The 18,329-nt window shown below is 32.9% G+C and overlaps 3 protein-coding genes across 6 annotated transcripts; 2 read left to right on the top strand and 1 right to left on the bottom strand.

Moving 5' to 3' along the window:
* On the top strand, positions 1,544-6,244 carry LOC18589096 (GPI mannosyltransferase 3). 4 transcript variants are annotated; one of them, XM_007013916.2, is made up of 9 exons: positions 1,544-1,898; positions 2,068-2,185; positions 3,215-3,319; positions 3,425-3,711; positions 4,631-4,912; positions 5,021-5,222; positions 5,507-5,658; positions 5,746-5,908; positions 6,012-6,244. In XM_007013916.2, the coding sequence occupies exons 1-9, from the start codon at positions 1,690-1,692 to the stop codon at positions 6,093-6,095; spliced, it is 1,602 nt and encodes a 533-aa protein (XP_007013978.2). In that variant the 5' UTR covers positions 1,544-1,689; the 3' UTR covers positions 6,096-6,244. The 4 variants fall into 4 exon arrangements, with proteins under 4 accessions (XP_007013978.2, XP_007013980.2, XP_017981907.1 ...); XM_007013918.2 differs by having other exon boundaries at positions 3,215-3,711; XM_018126417.1 differs by lacking the exon at positions 2,068-2,185 and having other exon boundaries at positions 1,807-1,898; positions 3,215-3,711.
* On the top strand, positions 10,830-11,612 carry LOC18589095. Its single transcript, XM_007013915.2, has one exon. It carries the CDS (start codon positions 11,110-11,112, stop codon positions 11,440-11,442), a length of 333 nt encoding a protein of 110 aa, XP_007013977.1. The 5' UTR covers positions 10,830-11,109; the 3' UTR covers positions 11,443-11,612.
* On the bottom strand, positions 12,018-15,176 carry LOC18589094 (VAN3-binding protein). The gene is made up of 8 exons (XM_007013914.2): positions 14,807-15,176; positions 14,623-14,700; positions 14,456-14,524; positions 14,016-14,373; positions 12,915-13,082; positions 12,684-12,733; positions 12,485-12,533; positions 12,018-12,357 (listed from the first exon to the last, which is right to left on the bottom strand). The coding sequence occupies exons 1-8, from the start codon at positions 14,984-14,986 to the stop codon at positions 12,137-12,139; spliced, it is 1,173 nt and encodes a 390-aa protein (XP_007013976.2). The 5' UTR covers positions 14,987-15,176; the 3' UTR covers positions 12,018-12,136.

The following is an 18,329-nucleotide window of genomic DNA, read 5'->3' as shown; positions in this document are numbered from 1 at the left end:
CGTATCCTTCTCCGCATTTATGAATCTCCCCCACATGTCCCCTATAGCTTTGAAACCATTTTCATGCCACACATGTAGTGGAATCTCTTCAAGTTTGACCTAGACATTGAAATTCCTTTCATCTTGGCCAACACAATATGGTGACAAGGAGACAAACCATTGTTCAAATAGGTCCATGCATCTATTCAGGTATTTCATCATTTCCTATTTGTCTCTAAACGTCACCAAGACGAAAAGCCCCCCACTGAACAAACCTATGCCAAAATGCCTTCCCTAAACAATGAGCATTCCACTGAACCATAATTAATGGGGCTTCTTAATTTTCCCAATGCACTTTTCCTCAACCACTGTAGATCCTCCTCCTTTATAACCAAACTGGTGATCTTTCTGTTTACTATTTTATTTCCCATTTGTTTCTTTTAATCCCCTTTGTTATCTATCTGGATGTTTGCTAATAGAGTATCCTTAAAAGTTCTGCTGTTCTCTCCTTTTCGCCTTTAGATTTCGAGTCTCCAACACATCAACATCTCTATTTTCTTTCAGGTCCTTTAGTTTTTCAGCTTCCACCACCTTTATCCGCCTGCCATTTATCTTTCGACCATGCCTTCAGAACATTGCTCTTGCTAGTTCCCATTCCTCCCTATACCTCACAAATGCATATCTAGTTACATTACTTCTTTTAGGGAGAGGAAGAAAGATATCAACCACCACACCAAATTCATCAAAAAACTTTTTTAGTTGCCTTCATTCCACATTTTATTGGAGGTTCCCTACAAAGGCCGTGAACAATATTCTTCTCCACTACTCCACTCCCCAAGGATCCCTCTTCCTACCTCCATCTGTTTTCTTATGCTCTTGACCCCTGTTACCTTTAACTTGATTTCAATTTGCAAACCTCTGAGCATGCCCAACATCACTACCTAGACCACTCTGTCTCACCCTCGCTCATTTTCTCACTCTAAGTCGCTCTCTCTCTCTCTTTCTCTCCTTTTTTTTTCATATATTGTTTATTTGGATATTTAGCCTTCATTATATTAAGATTGTGTGTCAACATAGACATAGTTATGATAAAATGATATTATCAACTAAAGAAATTAATAATAATAAAAAAGAATAAAGGAATTGATCAGAAGGTAGAAACAAAATGAGAAAAAAGAGAAATACGAAAAGAAGAGAAAAAATAAAAGACAGTGAAAAAATAATGAAAAATTAGACAAAGTTGAAGCACATAAGAAAATTCAGAAAGTATAATGCAATGTCAACAATAGTCATATTAACAAAAATTAACTAGTTATTTCTAATCAATACTACATCAATAAAAACACGTTAACATATAATTAAGGCAATATCAACAAAAAAATACATCATTTTAATCAATATCATATTAATTTGGTACTCAACATATTTCAATTTGAATTGATATTAATAAATTTAAAAATATAAAAAATTAAATTTTATATAATTATTATGTAGATTAAATCCGTTTTTTTATATAGTACAAAGACCGAGAGCACAATTTTATTTTATTTTTATCTTTTGGCTTTTTCTATTGTTGCATAGCTAGAATTGGAGTTGAACTTTCGCCCCTGCTGCTGAAGGCCAAGGCAGAAAGGGGAGAAGAGAAACTGTGTAAGTTTTTTTGTCTAAAGTCTCACATCCACATCCTTGAGGCAAAGGAGAGAGAGAAGAATGAAACGAAGAAAGAATGATTCTTCAAATAAGCACCCGAATCTGTCTAGCGAAGAAGAAAAACAAGAAAAGAAATCTCCAGATTCTTCAAAGAAAGTATTGGCGATTTGTTTGGGATTTCGAATGCTCAACGCGCTCTTGATTCAAACTTATTTCAATCCAGATGAACACTGGCAAGCCCTCGAAGTTGCTCATCGCATCGCCTTTGGGTATTTCCCATTTCTCTTCAAAATTGTTATCATGACTATTATTATTCTTCAATATTGTTCTTGAAGCATTGGGAATGTGTTGGAAATGGTAGTTTAGTGATGTCTGGCGGGACGGTCATGTTGGTTTTTTTTTTTTTTATTTATGTGTTCTATATGATGAAATTATTAGGTATGGTCATTTGACATGGGAGTGGAAGAAGGGAATTCGAAGCTACTTGCATCCAATGTTGTTCGCTCTCTTTTACAAAGTTATCGCGTTTTTGGGTCTTGATACACCGTGGTTCATGGTAAATATAAATAATATTTGTTACTCCCATTTATGCCTGCATTATGTTTATGTGAATCCATGTGCGAATGGGTGTCTCTGCCTGCATTATATGTATGTGAATCCATATGCGAAAGGGTGTGTGTGCTCATTCTTTTGCTGCATGTGTGTGTTTGTGTGTGTTCATATTTACTCGGAAAGCTTGTCGTGATTTATCGAAAATAAGCACAGATATCTTACAACTTGAAGAAAAGCGTCTATGAATTATACTAGGTGCATCAATGTTTAAGTTAAAACTGAGTTCCCCTCTCTATTTTGGTATTACTTTAATTTTTGCAGTTTTGTTCTTCTTTAACATTCGGCATGTGCGCTTAATTACTTTTTGCTAAATGTGCTGTTGTTAATTTTCACTGCTAAAATAAGCCTTGTTGTAACTGAGATAGAGATTGTGGCTTAAGTAGTTTTTATATAAAGATCATCAAGTTTGACCTTTATGGTGATGGAGAAGAGTCTTGTCTACAGTTGCATGCATTTTGCTCATCTTTATAGGAAATTCATAACTAATAGTGAGCAAATATAGATAGAGAAGTGAAAATAACTGAATTTCTAGTAGCAGGATGCTTTTCTGGTTTTATAGCCTTGGTAGAGGACTTGAATTCTCTAGACCAGCATTTTGTCAGGTTTTTTACCTTCATTCCTCTGAGGCACAAGCAGATTTTGCCCTTGAGAATGCTTGGTGCCGTCTGAACTGTATGCAAATGTCAAGCTTATGAAGTGGATGTTGAATTTTATGATTATGCATTTTAGCTTTGTGTTTACAGACTTATTTTTGTTATTTCGTTGCTCAGAGATGTTCATTTGTCTTCTCAAGAATTGCTGATAAGTAACTAAAAAACAATGGTTTTGTTTGCATTCTTGTGTTTCATTCAGACAAGTATGTCTAGTTTGCTTTTCTCATAAATAACATCAAGCTTCGGGTGCGCGAAATTGTGGCTTATTTTATTGTCTGTCAAAGGCGTTGTACTTACATCCATTGTCCTTTGCTTTGTAGATGAAGGCCCCACGGCTGCTGCAATCCATATTTTCTGCAGTTGGTGATTTATACTTGTATAAACTTTCTCGTGTTCTGTTTGGTGATGGTGTTGCAAAATGGGCTGTATCCTTGTCATATGTTATAAGGTTTTATGCTTTGCACTTGTTTGCAGTCAAGCTGTTTTCTGGTTGGCCTTTTATGATGGATGATGTACTTAACCATTTTCAGTTATTTTCTCAATTGGCAAACTGGTTCAATTTTTTCTGTTTCAATCGTACATTATCAAATAGTTTGGAGACTGTTCTTACCCTTGTTGGCCTTTACTACTGGCCATGTATGAGAAGTTCTTCGAACAAAGTCCCTTCAGATTCAAGAAAGTGGGGTTTGGCTGTAGCTGCATTAGCTTGTGCCATTAGACCAACAAGTGCTATTACATGGGTGTATGTTGGCCTACTTGAGTTGTACTTGACTCGTGCGCGGCTGAGATTTATTTTTATGGAGTTGATTCCTATTGGGTAGGTTTTATTTTCTCCCTTTCTTTCCCTTAGTTATGCATAAGCATGATTGAAATTCTTGAGACTAAGTACAATATGAAGTAATGACTGATGAGCGCACCAAGTGAATAACACAAACCTTGAGTTGCCCATAGGTGTCTGCATGAGCATCCAGCTTCCAAAAGAAGTCCCAACTTATTTTAATATCATGGCATGTGTGCACATCACAAGGTAAAGTTAAATGAAATAGTAAAAGATAAAAGAAATGTGAATTTCAAATGCTATATGCCTTAGCACATAAGCCAAGTTTTGGCAATAAATGGTGTTTTTGATTAGAAAATATAAATATCATCGTGCCATACAGTTCTTAGATGGACTAGAAGCCTCAATAATAAATTTAACAATAAACATTTTTACCCTACTACACTACTATCTTACTGCATGACTCATGATTTTTAACTCCAAATTTGCATTCAGTAGCATTAATAGGCATACAAATTAAAAGTTGGAAGATGTAATCCAGTTTTCTAGTTGCTATAAAAACCATTTGAATTTCTCTTGAAATAGAGTAGTTTAAAATTTTTATATCCAAATAAAGATAAACTTAGTTTTATTTCGTCGAAGACGACATATTGAGTCAAGCATATAGCATGTCATGTTTAAACCTGTGTTTCATTTTCTTTTGGTGGGAAACATTGTTGCTTAGAGCAGAATGTGATCTTTGATAAAACACTCGACACTTGGCTGAATTAAGTTCCACCTTAAACTTGCAATACATTGATAGTGCAACTCATGAAAATGGAGTGGATGTACAATGTTCATTGTAGCTTCAAAGTGTATAAATGTGTGCATGTGTTTTTAGATTACAGTTGGAGTTCATTTCCTATTTTACTATCTTCTTTGTGGGTTGTTTCACAATCATTTTTCCTTATTTTATCAGGACTCTGGTGCTTGGATTTATGTGTTTGGTAGATTGTCTATTGTATGGCTCCTGGGTCTTAGCACCACTTAATTTTCTCAAGTTCAATTTTCTTTCCTCTGGTGGAGATTATTATGGAAATCACAAGTGGCACTGGTACTTCACTCAGGGATTTACAGTGATGCTTTTCAGTTTTCTTCCATTTTGTCTTGCTGGCATTATCAAGTCTAAAAATTGGAAACTTTCTGGCCTTATTGTGTGGGTTTTAGGACTATACAGCATACTTGGTCACAAAGAATTCAGGCAAGTTTCTCTAAACCATAAATATGATGTGCTTTGAGTTCTTGCTCTGTTGAGAATTCTTTATCTACCCTTTGATCTGCTTTATTCTTATTCATCTGTTTGCTGTAGGTTTGTCCTCCCTGTGCTTCCCATAAGTTTGATATTATCTGGATACTCATTAGCTGCACTTGAAGAACATGGTGCTCCAAATAGTGAAAGGAAAGGACCTTCACACATTCACAAGAAATGGCCTTCAAAAAGGCAACTTGCTATCTGCTTCTTGCTTGCAACCAATATTCCAATGGCCCTCTATATGAGTTTAGTTCATCAGGTATATCAAATACCTCGTTTTTGCAAAGAGCTTGACTCTTGCCTCTTCTTTACTGAAACAGCTTAATTTGCTTGGTCACTTCCATCCCATGTGTATTTTTTGAATATTTGCTTTAGTAGTTGAAGTAAACATCTCTCATCATTATCCTTTTCATTTCGTTATTATGGTCCTAACTATGAAGTAATAGAAACGGAAAGATCCTTCGCTAAGTTGTTTTGTTGGAAATTCTGTTTTATTCCTGGTTCTTGTTCACTTGATGCTTAAATCTCAAACTTGCTAGACAGAGAGGAACTGAGGATGTGATGAACTATCTATCTAAAGAAGCTGCGAGAGAGAAAGTGAAAAGTATCCTTTTCCTAATGCCCTGCCATGCCACACCCTACTATTCAACTCTGCATCGCAACCTTCCCATGCGTTTTTTGGATTGCTCACCAAGGTGAATGACTGGCAGTATTTTTTCTTTCCATGTTGTTATAATGCTGCTTTTCTTTTGTAATTCTTATGTTATTCTTATGTGTAGCAGTGAAGAGAAAGGAATCCCTGATGAATCGGATCGTTTCATGATGAATCCTGTTGGTTTTGCAATGGATTTTGCAAAAACTTGGTCTTGCCCTAGTCATATTGTATTGTTCGATTCAGAGGAGAAGCAATTAAGAAATTTTCTAGTTTCGCATTCTTTTAGAGAGGTACAAGTTAATACGCTTTGTTTGATCTATTTATCAAGTCATTCTTTTGCATGCTACTTGTGGCACTTGCAATTAAGCTTTTGATTTTTAATAAAAAGCGCAGGTTAGAAGGTTTTTCCATGCTCACTTCAAGGTAGACCGAGATCTTCAAGCATCAGTCGTTGTATACGCTACAAGTGGCATGTGAAAGCTGTTTCTTACACGACCAGTTTTGTAATTTAGCTCTTGATCTCTCTGAAGATTGTTTTCTTGCTCCTTTTGCCCTTTAATGATGTAATTCATTGTGTTTTTTTTTTTTTATAAGCTAAAAAAAGTTGAAGTTTAACTTGAGAAACAGCTTTGAGGCGTTTTGATAATTCAGTATTTAAATTTTTTGTAATTAAAAATTTAATACTTAAAATTTTTTCGAAAATAAGAATTCAGTGTTAATTTTTTTTTTTAATTTATCAAACACTATTTAAGTCTGACTCAGAACATTGCCAAATATTAATAACATCGGCAGATGGCAAGAGATATTGGCTTAGAGCTGTCCCCACCAAGCAACTCGCGAGCTTGTTAGCCTAGACAGTTTACCAGGCAACCGCATCACAAGTAATCTAAGTTGAGTCCAGTAGGGAGTGTAAAGGGTTGGCGAGATGGGGTAGAAAATTTTCCGAGATGGTTCATGAAGTTGGATTTATGGTTGTCCTCGTATCGCGCCAAAAATCTTTTATCACTCACGGAGTATTTGGTTGGAGAAATAGAGTAGTTATTTCTCCTCTATTTCGAAGTTCTCTCTAATAATTGGTTTGTTTCATAGAAATGATCACTCTTGAAAAAGCTTAAATAGCAATTACAAAGAGAGATCTCAGTAATAATTATTGCAAGGGTGGAGAATAAGTCAAAAATTTTATTAAACACAATCATCTTTAAATAAATTTAAAAATTGCCATCATGTATAACATAAATTTTGTTTTTTCATTTTTCACATTTTCTTTCTCTCTCGACCCATCTTGTACCTCTCTCATTCTTTCTCTAAAGTTCTTTAATGGAGGGCGACACATTCAGCGACGGCAGCACTGATGCCGCCTACGAGAAGTGTCGATTGGTGTTCTCCCTCCATATCCAGACATAGGGGTATCAGATCAGAGCTCCATTATGTCGGCCACATTTCTAGTGGTTGATTAATGAGAAGAAAGAAAAAGACAAAAGAACAATAAATAAAAATACTAGAATGAAAAAAAAGAAAATTAAAAATTAATATTTTATATTTTAAAATTAATTTAAAATTTTAATTATAAAAAATTCATATATAAGATTTCAATTATAAACTATTAATATTTTAATATTTTAAAAATAAAAATAAAAAATAAAATGATCATATATTATAATAAAAAATATTTTTGTTATTTATTGCTTATTCTTTGGTTACTTTTAAAACTATTTCTACCAACTTAACATTATAATAAATCATAATACCAATTTATATCTTATTCCATTTCAACGAAATAAATTATATAATAACTATTCTTCTTTCATTTTATTATCATGAAATGATTAATTTATTCTCTTTCTATTTCATTTTCCGAACCAAATATACCTTGAGTTGTGGAAAGCTTAATTCTTGAAACTTATTCTGAGACTGCAATTATAACTTACAAAAGATGCTGGTAGATTTGCTTGCGTCCCCGAGCAGCATAGATACAGTGGCAAACCTATTGATTATCTTGCAGTCACTATGACACATGTAACATAGTGTTCAAAAAGATTTTCTTTTTAATTTTCAGACAGTTAATATTTAGCACAATCTGGAACTAAGAGAAGTCCACAATTAATAAGCAAAGTTTATTGCTTTTGTTTAGTTGTTTTTGGACAAAAAATATTTAGCACAATCTGGAACTAAGAGAAGTCCACAATTAATAAGCAAAGTTTATTGCTTTTGTTTAGTTGTTTTTGGACAAAAACACAACAGGGCAGCTGTTCAGAAATCCTGTAGTGAAACTGTGTATTCTTTTGCACTTGTCTCAACATGAATCCAAGCATATCTACTAGAAGAGTTGTAATTTCAGATCAGGAACACTGGTTTTGTATGGATATATTTCAGAGGTCATCTTGGATGCAGTGAGCTGTACTTGAAATGCTAGCTTGTCCTCTTGCAAGTTGGCCTACTTGGCTCAACTAGCTACATTCTTTGAACCCCATCCACATCGAAATCCAGCAGCTAAATTGCACACTGCCCATAATGGAAAACTCTATACGATATATGTTCAGCTGATTTGCCAGTTCCTGTTGAAGTTATAGGCCTCTACCTGCTGTAAAACAGTCTGAAAATCTACATTCAATCAATCTCTTGTTGGTGGGTAGGATAAACAAGACCCACTTGCAGCTCTCATTAGATCCTCAAGTGGGAGAAAAGATATGCAAGGAAGGACCACATTTCTAGAAATATTCATGTACTTGATGGATTATCAAAGGCTCCATTTTCCTGGATCAGTTTTTCCATGGTATATTGAAAAAAAAGACAAAGCTGATCAGTTGGTAGATAGAAATTTAGAAACGCTGGAAAAGACTATATAATTCTACATCCTCTGGTCTTGTCACAATTCAGAAGGACCTCAAAGTGTCAAGGTTCAGCTCCCCCGGAGAATATCCAGCAGACTTCATACAGATGGATGGGGCAGCTGCAAAAGAACAAAGCTTTATTAGGTGGTTGGGTTGGTCCACAAATATCTGAAATGAGGTTAAACAATAGGGATGTCAACGGGTATAGGGAATTCGTTAATTTTGAGATACTCGAATCATAATCTTATAAAACATTAATTACTCTAATTCTATTAATTACTTGAATAATTTAAAAATTACTACCATAACCCTAACCCTAACCCTAACCCTATTACATTTTTACTACCTTATAATTACCCTAACCCATTTAAAAATCCGATTAAATTAAAAATTATTAAAATCTTCTTCATAAGTATCCAATTACCTAAACTCGTACACATATATAATAATATTTCTCTACGTATTTTATAAAATTAACTACTAATTAAATTAATAAAAATAAATATAATAAAATTTAAATTTAAATAATCAAAAAACAAAGATTTTAAAACATAAACTTAAATANAATTTTTATAATGTTAACACAAAATAAAAAATAAAGATCTATATTTAAAGTATTATAGTGTATATACAAAATAGTAATTATATTCTTTATAAATGAACCCAATATATATAAAGTATAAATATTAAAAGACATTACAATTTAATTAATAATTATAATTTTATTAATTAATTTAATTAATTATATGAATTTGTCCTTAGTTACATGAAATTTAAAAAAAATAGATAAGTTTCAAAACTATTCTAATCTCACAACTTCTTTTTAGATAATTAAGTTTATATATTATAAATTTATATAAACAAAGATATAATATTATTTAGTAATTAATTTATATAATAGTAATTATATTCTTTATAAATGAATATAATATATAATATAAAGTGTATGTGTTAAAAGACATTACAAGTTATATACTATAAAGTGTATATAAATATATTACAATTAATAATTTTATAAGTTATAATTTTTAAAAATGTTAACATAAAATAAAAAATAAATATATTATATTTAAAGTATATATATACTAAAAGTATTAGTATATATATAATATGGTAATTATATTTCTTATAAATGAACTCAATATATATAATGTATATATATTTAAAAACATTCTAAGTTAATTAATAATCATAGTTTAATGAATTAATTTAATTAACTATATGAGTTTATCTTTAATTACATGAAATTAAAAAAATAGGTAGATTCAAAACTTTTCTAAACTCAAAGACTCTCTTTAAGTATATATATTATAAGTTATAATTTTTTTAATCTTAACACAAAATAAAAATTAAATACATTTATGTTAAAAATATATATAATAGTAATTATATTCTTTCGTAATATGATATGATATTCATATTATTTAAACATAATTAATAATCTAATAATTTTTTATTTATATATATATTAATGTCATCACATTAATAATTTGGTTAACTATATTTTAAATATATTTATCAACATTTAACAAAAAAAATTGTTCGTCAAGATGGTACAAGCTTTAGGTGCTTTTCTATCGGGTTCAGGTAATGAATACCCAAAGAGTGATACCCGAACTCGTCCCGAACTCGTTTATTGATACCCAAACCCTATCCGAACCCGATTTAGATAGTGAAATCATTATCCGAACTCGTTCTAAACCCGTTTATTAAGTACTCTAATCCGATATAACCGGGTCGGATACTCATTGGTACCTTATAATAGGGTACCCTTTGATATCCCTACTAAACAGGCCTTTTTGCAAAGAAAAGGAATCTGAAGTACATTGCAGAATATGATAAATGAGATGAGGAGACATGGACTACAGAAAACATGCCCACCACCAAGACATAATGTGGTCCTGGCCATACATAGTTGCCATCATTTCATGATCCTGCAAAAGTTGTTGCATCACATAGGCAACCCATGTCTTAGACATAATTACTAGAGTATAAGTTGAGCTCCATCAACAATAAAGATGATTCGGTTAACAAAAGGATCTATATATAACCCAAATTCCAAAAATATAAATGCAGATTAGCTAAAGTGTATCTATTTGTAATTCATGTGAAACAAAGGAGGGGATTGCTTTTAACTAAAGGAAAAATGGTGGATTCAGTACCATTAAGTCAATGTTGTAATGACATCTTCATCACTTTTGTCACAGGAAACAATTTTACTAACTCCCATTTTGTACTTTTTCTATTTATATATCTCTAACTAGTGGCACACACACACATTAATTTATTTTTTTATAATGTTTGTTTCTTGGGGCGAGGGGTGCAGTGTCGAAATTAATATGGTTTTCTGAGAGGAAACATTTAAATTGTCCTAATGTAGTACACCATGCTTTGTTGTCTACTGAATTCACTTCCAAAAACAAATCCTGAGGCTAGTTCCAGCTTCTTGTGTTCCTTTTAGTTTTATTGCTTCTCTTTAATTGTAGTTAACTTTACGGTATACTGTCAAGTGAGCCGAAATTTAGAGTTTACTACTAAAGCCGTGTATAGAGATATACAGTGATGTTCACTAGGTGACAACTGACAAGTACTGAAAAAGCCTCAGGCAGCAATTTGCTCCATATCTCCCCCATCTTGAGCTTTAAAGGTTGAAGTATTAAATGGCCCCAAAGTTAATCATCTACATAAGCTCCTTTGGCAAACATCGAATTTCCAAGCTCCAAATTTTTCTTGCACTCGACATGAAAAAAGCTTGCTTCTTGTCCATGAATCAAAGAACTCAAAGGACAAGAATGTACCGTCTAGTGTTGAGAAAAAAAGTGAAGTTTGTAAAAGTTTCAGTGCATAGAAATCTTTGTACTCTGCGAAGGATTGTTCCAGGTTGCGAGGAGGCTGATTTAGAAACCATGTTTCAGAGGTCTATCGAGCATATTATCAAATTAAAGTCACTAGTTTATGTTCTCAGAAGCCTTGCAAACTCCTATGGTGTATGACTGGATTTATTGCTGGAATTATCTACAATTGCATCAACTGTAAGTTTCAATTTCTTGTAACACAGAATTGGCCAAGCAGAATATATTTCTGAAGCATCCTAAGTGTATTTTAGACAACAAATGTCAAGGCATATTATCATTTATCTTTCAGAATCCAAAGATTTTTTTTATGTTGCTACTCTTTCTGCATGCGGTTTTAATGGATTAGATTGATTATCTGGCCTAAAATTCTTCTGGATACCATAAATAATTGTTTATGTCATTTAATTACCCTCCGATGATCTTGAACTCTTGATTGCTACTTCTTTTAAAAACTAATAAACAACCAATGATATATATTTATATATATATATATATCTATGCGAATGGCCTAGCTCAGTGCAACTTTAGGCGTCATGATTGTAAAGCTTGCTTTGAGAAGTAGCATATATCAATTCCTTTTCTCTTATAGTAGTTAGCAGAGGAGATCTAAAGTGCAAAGATTTGAGTACTAACTAGGTTTGATCAATTCTTGTTGGCGGCGACAGCTTGAGGCAGTTATTGGCAATTAAATTGTGCTACTCTTTCAAGATTTAACGAGAGAAGTCCATATTCTTATGTCCAATAAGAGTTATTACAAAGTAAATCAATATACAATACTATTACAAATATCCAAAATAGATTGATGCAGAACATCACCAAAAACACAGTAACTTCAGTTTTTGTAGAATTGAAGTTCATATTTGGTAAAAGAAGTGGAAAGCATGAGCATATGATTAATGGTCGTAGCCCATGTTTTGTAACTCTGGTAATCATCTACCATGTCTAGCTTAATCGTCCCCAAATTTGTGGTCAACAGGATTAGATAACATGTATCAGTAGTCTCATCAGCTTCAGGATCTCCATACAATTCAGCATGCAGATCCAATACAATGCCTAAATTAAAGGATCCAGATTTTGATCAAATTCCATGCGATCGTACTCTTTAAACAACTTGTTTGTAAACAGTAATGGAGTGCTAAATGAAAAGAAAAGGGGAGAAATGATGAAAAAGGTCACTCACATTCTTTCCTGCTTTTTAACAGGCTGAGCTTCCTTAGTTTAAGAATAACCTGCCAAGTGTATTATATGAATAAAAAATCAATTAAGGACTAAGGCAGCAGCTAATATAAACAGATATGCGCACGCCAAGAAAGCATTTCATTCAATGCATTCAGTTATTGTTAATTTCTGAAGTAGGGGCTTCAGCTTCATAGGCTGACCTTTGATTCACCATCCAGGACGATGGACACCGATCTGACCGTGTACTTTCCTGTTTAGGAATAGCATTAACTGATAAGGAAAGTAGAATCAAAGCTCCAAAAGTTAATTATTTTCTGTAATGGAATAAATGGCATATCTTTTGATGCTCTATCAAGTTCAGATGATCAATTTCATAGTTTTGTTATTTATTTATTTTTTTCAGAAAATTAGACTATAAAAGATCTACTAACCATCTGGTGTTTCTACACCTAGCTCAGCACCCTTTGCTAGCATTGACCTGCACTTCTCAAACTCGAAAGGAAAATCATTGCTGTCCTTAATTGGCAGGACGGGGGCACTACCATTCAATCCGTTCTTGCATCCTGTTCTTGATTTAAGGGTAGCAGCTCCTCTTAATGCTACAATAATTTATTAGAAGGAAAAAAATAGAATCAAGAATGAGTTATAAACATTAGCAGAGATTAACGCTTTATGCTAGCTACAATACAATCATTTATGGTCTTTTCTTTTTCAGTTTCTTAATTGTTTATTGTTCTTTTACACAATATTTTTTTTAAATATAAAATTACGAGATTTAGTTAATTTTGAGATTTAATTATTTTTAACATCAATTTATTTACTATCAAATTAAATTTTAATTCAATTACATACTAAATTTATTAGCTTTGAGATAAATTTATTAAATTATTTTTAGTTAAAATAAATTAATTACCATCAGTTTGAAAAAAAACGTTGAGTGATAAAAAATTGATTAAAACAAAGAAAAAAATTGGAAAAAAGAGGGAAAAGGAGAAAAAAGAAGAAGAAAACAAACAAAACGAGGATACTTTAATATATAAAGTTAATTTTGAACAAATATTAATTTGACTAATGATATAATTTAATGGAAGAAAGTTTATTTTGGTAATTATTTTTTGCGATTGAATTCTATATAATTTAATACATGTTGGAATTATGTTTTAACCTAAATAAATTTAAATTTGATAATAATTAAAGATAATTTTAAAACTAATTAAATCTTTCAATCCAATTCATGACTACTTAAATCTCAAAATTTTGTAGCTAAAAACAAAAAAGTCTTGGACAAAATAAAAAGAGAAATAAAAAATAAAATATGAAATAGAGAAATAAATAACAAAGGATACATAGTTTTCATTTTAAAATTGACTTGATAAATAGTACTATTATTTTTTTTTCAAAAAAGTAAGTAAGTTTTCAACCTAACTTCAGGGATAAAAAGGTTTTTTTCAAAGTAACTCCAAGGCACATACTCAGAGCAGTTTATTTGCAAAAATTGCAGGTCAGGCATAAAATATAATCTTTATACTTACATGTATTAGCAGCAGCAGTTAGCGTTAAGATATCACTTGCACTGTTACCACTCATGGCCGAACCTATAAGGCTGCCAAGCTGCTCCTTCTTTGCCCCCATTGCTTCTGCCACTTTGGCGCATTGTGCTGCAACCAGAGCAGCTGCTGAGGCTACTGCAGCCTCCTTGGTTGGGTTACAATCCTCCCTTTTGGAGTTCTCAGCCGCAATTGCAGCCAGCGCAGCTGCTAATCCGGCCACTGACATTGCAGCGTGCACTTCAGCTCTTTGTAGTCTCTCTTCTTCCTTCCGCTTTGCTTTCATCTCCTTCAACCATTTCTTGATTGAAATACCCTTAAAGGGGACTATCTTCCAGGGCATCTGCTCATATACATGAGGAGTTTCAAGGTTCTTTTTCAAGAACAGCTACAAAGAAATAGAACCAAGTACCTAAACCACCTACCCATTTCTTTCGGAAACAGCTGTTGTAGTTCAGTTCTGGATGCATTGCTTGTTGCATCCATATCCATGACTGAAGATAAAATGAACAATCCATTGTTTTAATTGACGGTAAAGAAATAAAACAAGTATTAATTTTGACAATGCCCATAGCATTAATTGAACTGTTACCTTCACATCATTGGATTTCCATGGTGGCAAAGACGACTTGAAATCAGTAGCATCGATCTTTGTGCTTTTTTCCATCTTCTGCAAGTTACAAAAGCTTGAATTGAATTTTTCTTTTTCGCCCTTAGCATATAAATTACAACATGTGCAACGCAAGTCAACATCTTGTAGCAGTTTGAGTACTCACCGTAAAAGACATTGGTGTTTCACTCTCAAATTTCTTGATTGGATTGTCTAAGACAACAATAGATTGATCATGTAACTCAGGCTGAAGAGCTTGAACCGCAAAGTTGCACCATTCACGAGAAAGAAAATCCATTGTCTCGGGATATGCCTCAGAAGGCGATGGCTTGGAGTTGAAATCCATACAATTAGGAGCAGAGGATTATCGAAATGAGCTTAACAGAATGGCAAAGGCTTATTCTGATTCAGATATAAATAACTCTCTAACTCTAAGCAATATGCTAAATCAGCAGCACCTTAAAGCTGTGATGTGACTTCACTAAACATTGCTCATGTGCCTCTATATATCATTACCGTTGGTGGAACTTGATCAATTTAACAGATTAAAATCAAGCAAGTACATCATGCATGTTTCAGACTGATGTAAAGGAGGCAGGGGTTATGAAGTACAGCTTGTTTCTGTCCTCGCCCGTAGACAGAAGTTTCTGGAAAAGAAAATCAGACAGATGGGATGTTACAGTTGGAAAGGTTAACTAAATGTTCAAAAATATATAAATATTAAGTTTCAAACAAGGGGGGGACCTACTTGGAATTATGGGAGTTTAGAGATTTTCAGATTTTGATTGGGTTGGAGTGGGAGGTCCTCAAAGATTCAATGAGAGACTACACATGCTAACCACTGTAGAGGTAGAGGCAATGGATAGACTAGCAGAAGAGAATCATAAAGGGGAATCAAGAGGCCCCTTCTCTTTTCAACTTTAAATGAAAACCATATATTCAAGCTAAGTCTGATGAAGTTTTAGATTCAAGTGATAGATTACTTAGCTATAGCTAGAGCTGTCTAACTAGGGCCATCAAATTAGCCCCTAGCCAAACAGGCTTAAAAAGGAAGGAGAAAAGGAGATGGAAGAATTGCGAGACATTATAACCTAAGCATTCACACTCGGGCCAACATTGAGAAAAGGAAGTAGACATGTATCATTGAACTTGACATTGATAAAAAAAAGGAGCAGACAAGTATCATTAAACTTAAACATTTCTTGATTAAAATAAAGCTTGCGTGATTAGCAACAATTCAAATGATCTTGCTAAAGATTAACTTTTTGTATTAAATTGTAGTATGGGTGTTTGTTGGGTAGCTTTTCCATATAAAAATGTATTAAGGGGTCACCTTTACTCTATTTCATTGAACAAAATTTGTGAACTTTTGGAGATTTGGTTAAAGGTGTGCTCATTAGACTCATGTGACAGGCTAATAATTTATGAGCTATTAGATGCTTATATCTCAATGGTTGTTGTAACCAACAGAATCAGCCGACGAGTATAGCGCCAATGCACCATTCAGTCCATTGCTTTATTTGCCAGTTAGCAAAGCTCAAAATGGAACAGTTTTTGAATTTTGAGCAGTAACATATATTTTTTTTTTGGGATAACAGGGTATAACCCCCAACCACGAGTTAAAAACATGGGAATCGTGCGTGCATATAACATATAATTCCGTTTGAATGCAAGGAGAGGTTTGCCCAATAGATATACATGGTATTAGAGTTATAGATAGCAACAATTAACTCAACATGCAGATAAAGCTCAATCTTCAATTAACATGCAGATAAAGCTTAATCCAAGAACAAGAAACAAGTATAACGGAGGAAATAGATAAACATTAAGGATGATATATTTAAATCTACAAATTAAATTATGTTTTAGCCAAACTAGAATTTTGATAACTGTTTTATCAACTAAAATTTTGATAACTATCTTATCTTATTATCTTTGTATTATAAATACATCATTGTGAAATAGAAATACAAAGACAGTTTTCTTTCATATTTAATATTCTATATTGAATTTCCTTACAGCATCAGAGCCATTGTAAGCCCAATCGAGTTAAGAATATTTTTTTTTTCTGAACTAACCATGTCTTCCTTAAGCTCAAAAAATACAACTTGCCTTCCAACAACCTCATCTAATCCTACACTTCTTTTCGCAAATCTACAAAATCCCTTGATTAATATTAATGCTGCTACATATTTGCCTATAAATCTCACCCTTCTCAACTTTCCTTCATGGCGAACTCAATTAAAGTCTTTCTTAGTTGGATATAAGTTACTTGGATATGTGAATGGTTTCACCCCTTGCCTGCTAACCACGATACCACAAAAAGGTTCCAACCCCTTTTTTCTTATTGCTAATACAAAATATGATCATTGAGTCAAACAAGACCAACTATTACTTCATAATTTTATTTCATATGCCATAGAAAGTGTTGTACCTTTCTTTACCTCTGCTGAAACTTCTTTTGATGCTCGGGCCAAAATCAATAGGTTGTATGCTAACAAGTATAGATCTCAAATGATGAACTTACGAGAAAAACTTAAAAAATCCAAAGGCACCAAGATAGTTGCTAAATACTTCCAAAATCTCATAAGCATTGCTAATGAACTTGCATTGGTGAATTCACTTGTAAGTGAAGATGAACTTGTCATCCATGCTCTTAATGGAATTGGTTTTGACTTTAGGAAATTGCAGGTGGTGTAATAGCTAAGGAATCTTACATTAATTTTGAAGAATTGTTAGATAAGTTCACTGATTATGAAGAAGTTATCGAAAAACAAAAATGATCAACTAATATGATCATTTCTTCTGCCCATCTTGCTACCGAAGCTACTTCTTCTCATTCTGGTAGACCAAACCAACATCAACCTCCTTCAAATACTAGGTTTTTCTCACCAACTGATTATTATAAAAATTCATCTCATTCAAACTTCAAGGTTGTTTGTTAGTTCTTTGATAATCGAGGCACTTTGCTTAGTATTGCTTCAAGATCAGACTTAAATCATCTACTCCAACTACTAATCATGTTAGAACATCAACATCATCCCTTTGGTGGTTAGGTGACTCATGTGCTTCTCATCATGTCACTACTTAGTTGCAAAACTGACAATTAGCATCAAAGTAAGGAGGTCCCAATGAACTTTTTATTGGTGATGGCACAAGTTTATCAATTTCTCATATTGTTTCAACTTTAATTCGTCCTTCCTCTTAGTCCTTTTCATTAAATAATGTTTAATGTGTTCCTTAAGTAAAAACCAATCTCATATGTATTTCCAACTTCACTGACACTAACAATGTCTATGTTGAATTTTTCCCTTTTTTCTCTTGGTGAAGGATCTTCACACAAAGAGGCCACTTGCTTAAGGCTTAAATAAAGATGGGGTCTATGCATTCCAAGAGATTGAGCCTTTGATTAAGCCCTTTGCACTTGCTAATCTTAGACTCAAGACAAAACATTTATACATGGCATCTAAGACTAGGTCACCCTTTTTCTCAAACTTTGCAGTCAGTTATCAAGACGAACCCTAAAGTTTATGTAATTACAATTTGACCCAAAAAATATAAATTTTTATTTATTTTTCCAAAATTTTATTTATATTGCTAACATTTTGTTCTGATTCACATGTGTTATAAATCTAATTAGTTAACCATCTTCTTGCTTATATGTTCTGTATTAGAAATTGATTTTCTAA

The sequence above is a fragment of the Theobroma cacao genome, chromosome 9, assembly GCF_000208745.1.
Source record: "Theobroma cacao cultivar B97-61/B2 chromosome 9, Criollo_cocoa_genome_V2, whole genome shotgun sequence".
Classification (NCBI taxonomy): Eukaryota; Viridiplantae; Streptophyta; class Magnoliopsida; order Malvales; family Malvaceae; genus Theobroma; species Theobroma cacao.
Note: the sequence above shows the minus strand (reverse complement) of the source record. Positions and strands in the feature narration are given on the sequence as shown.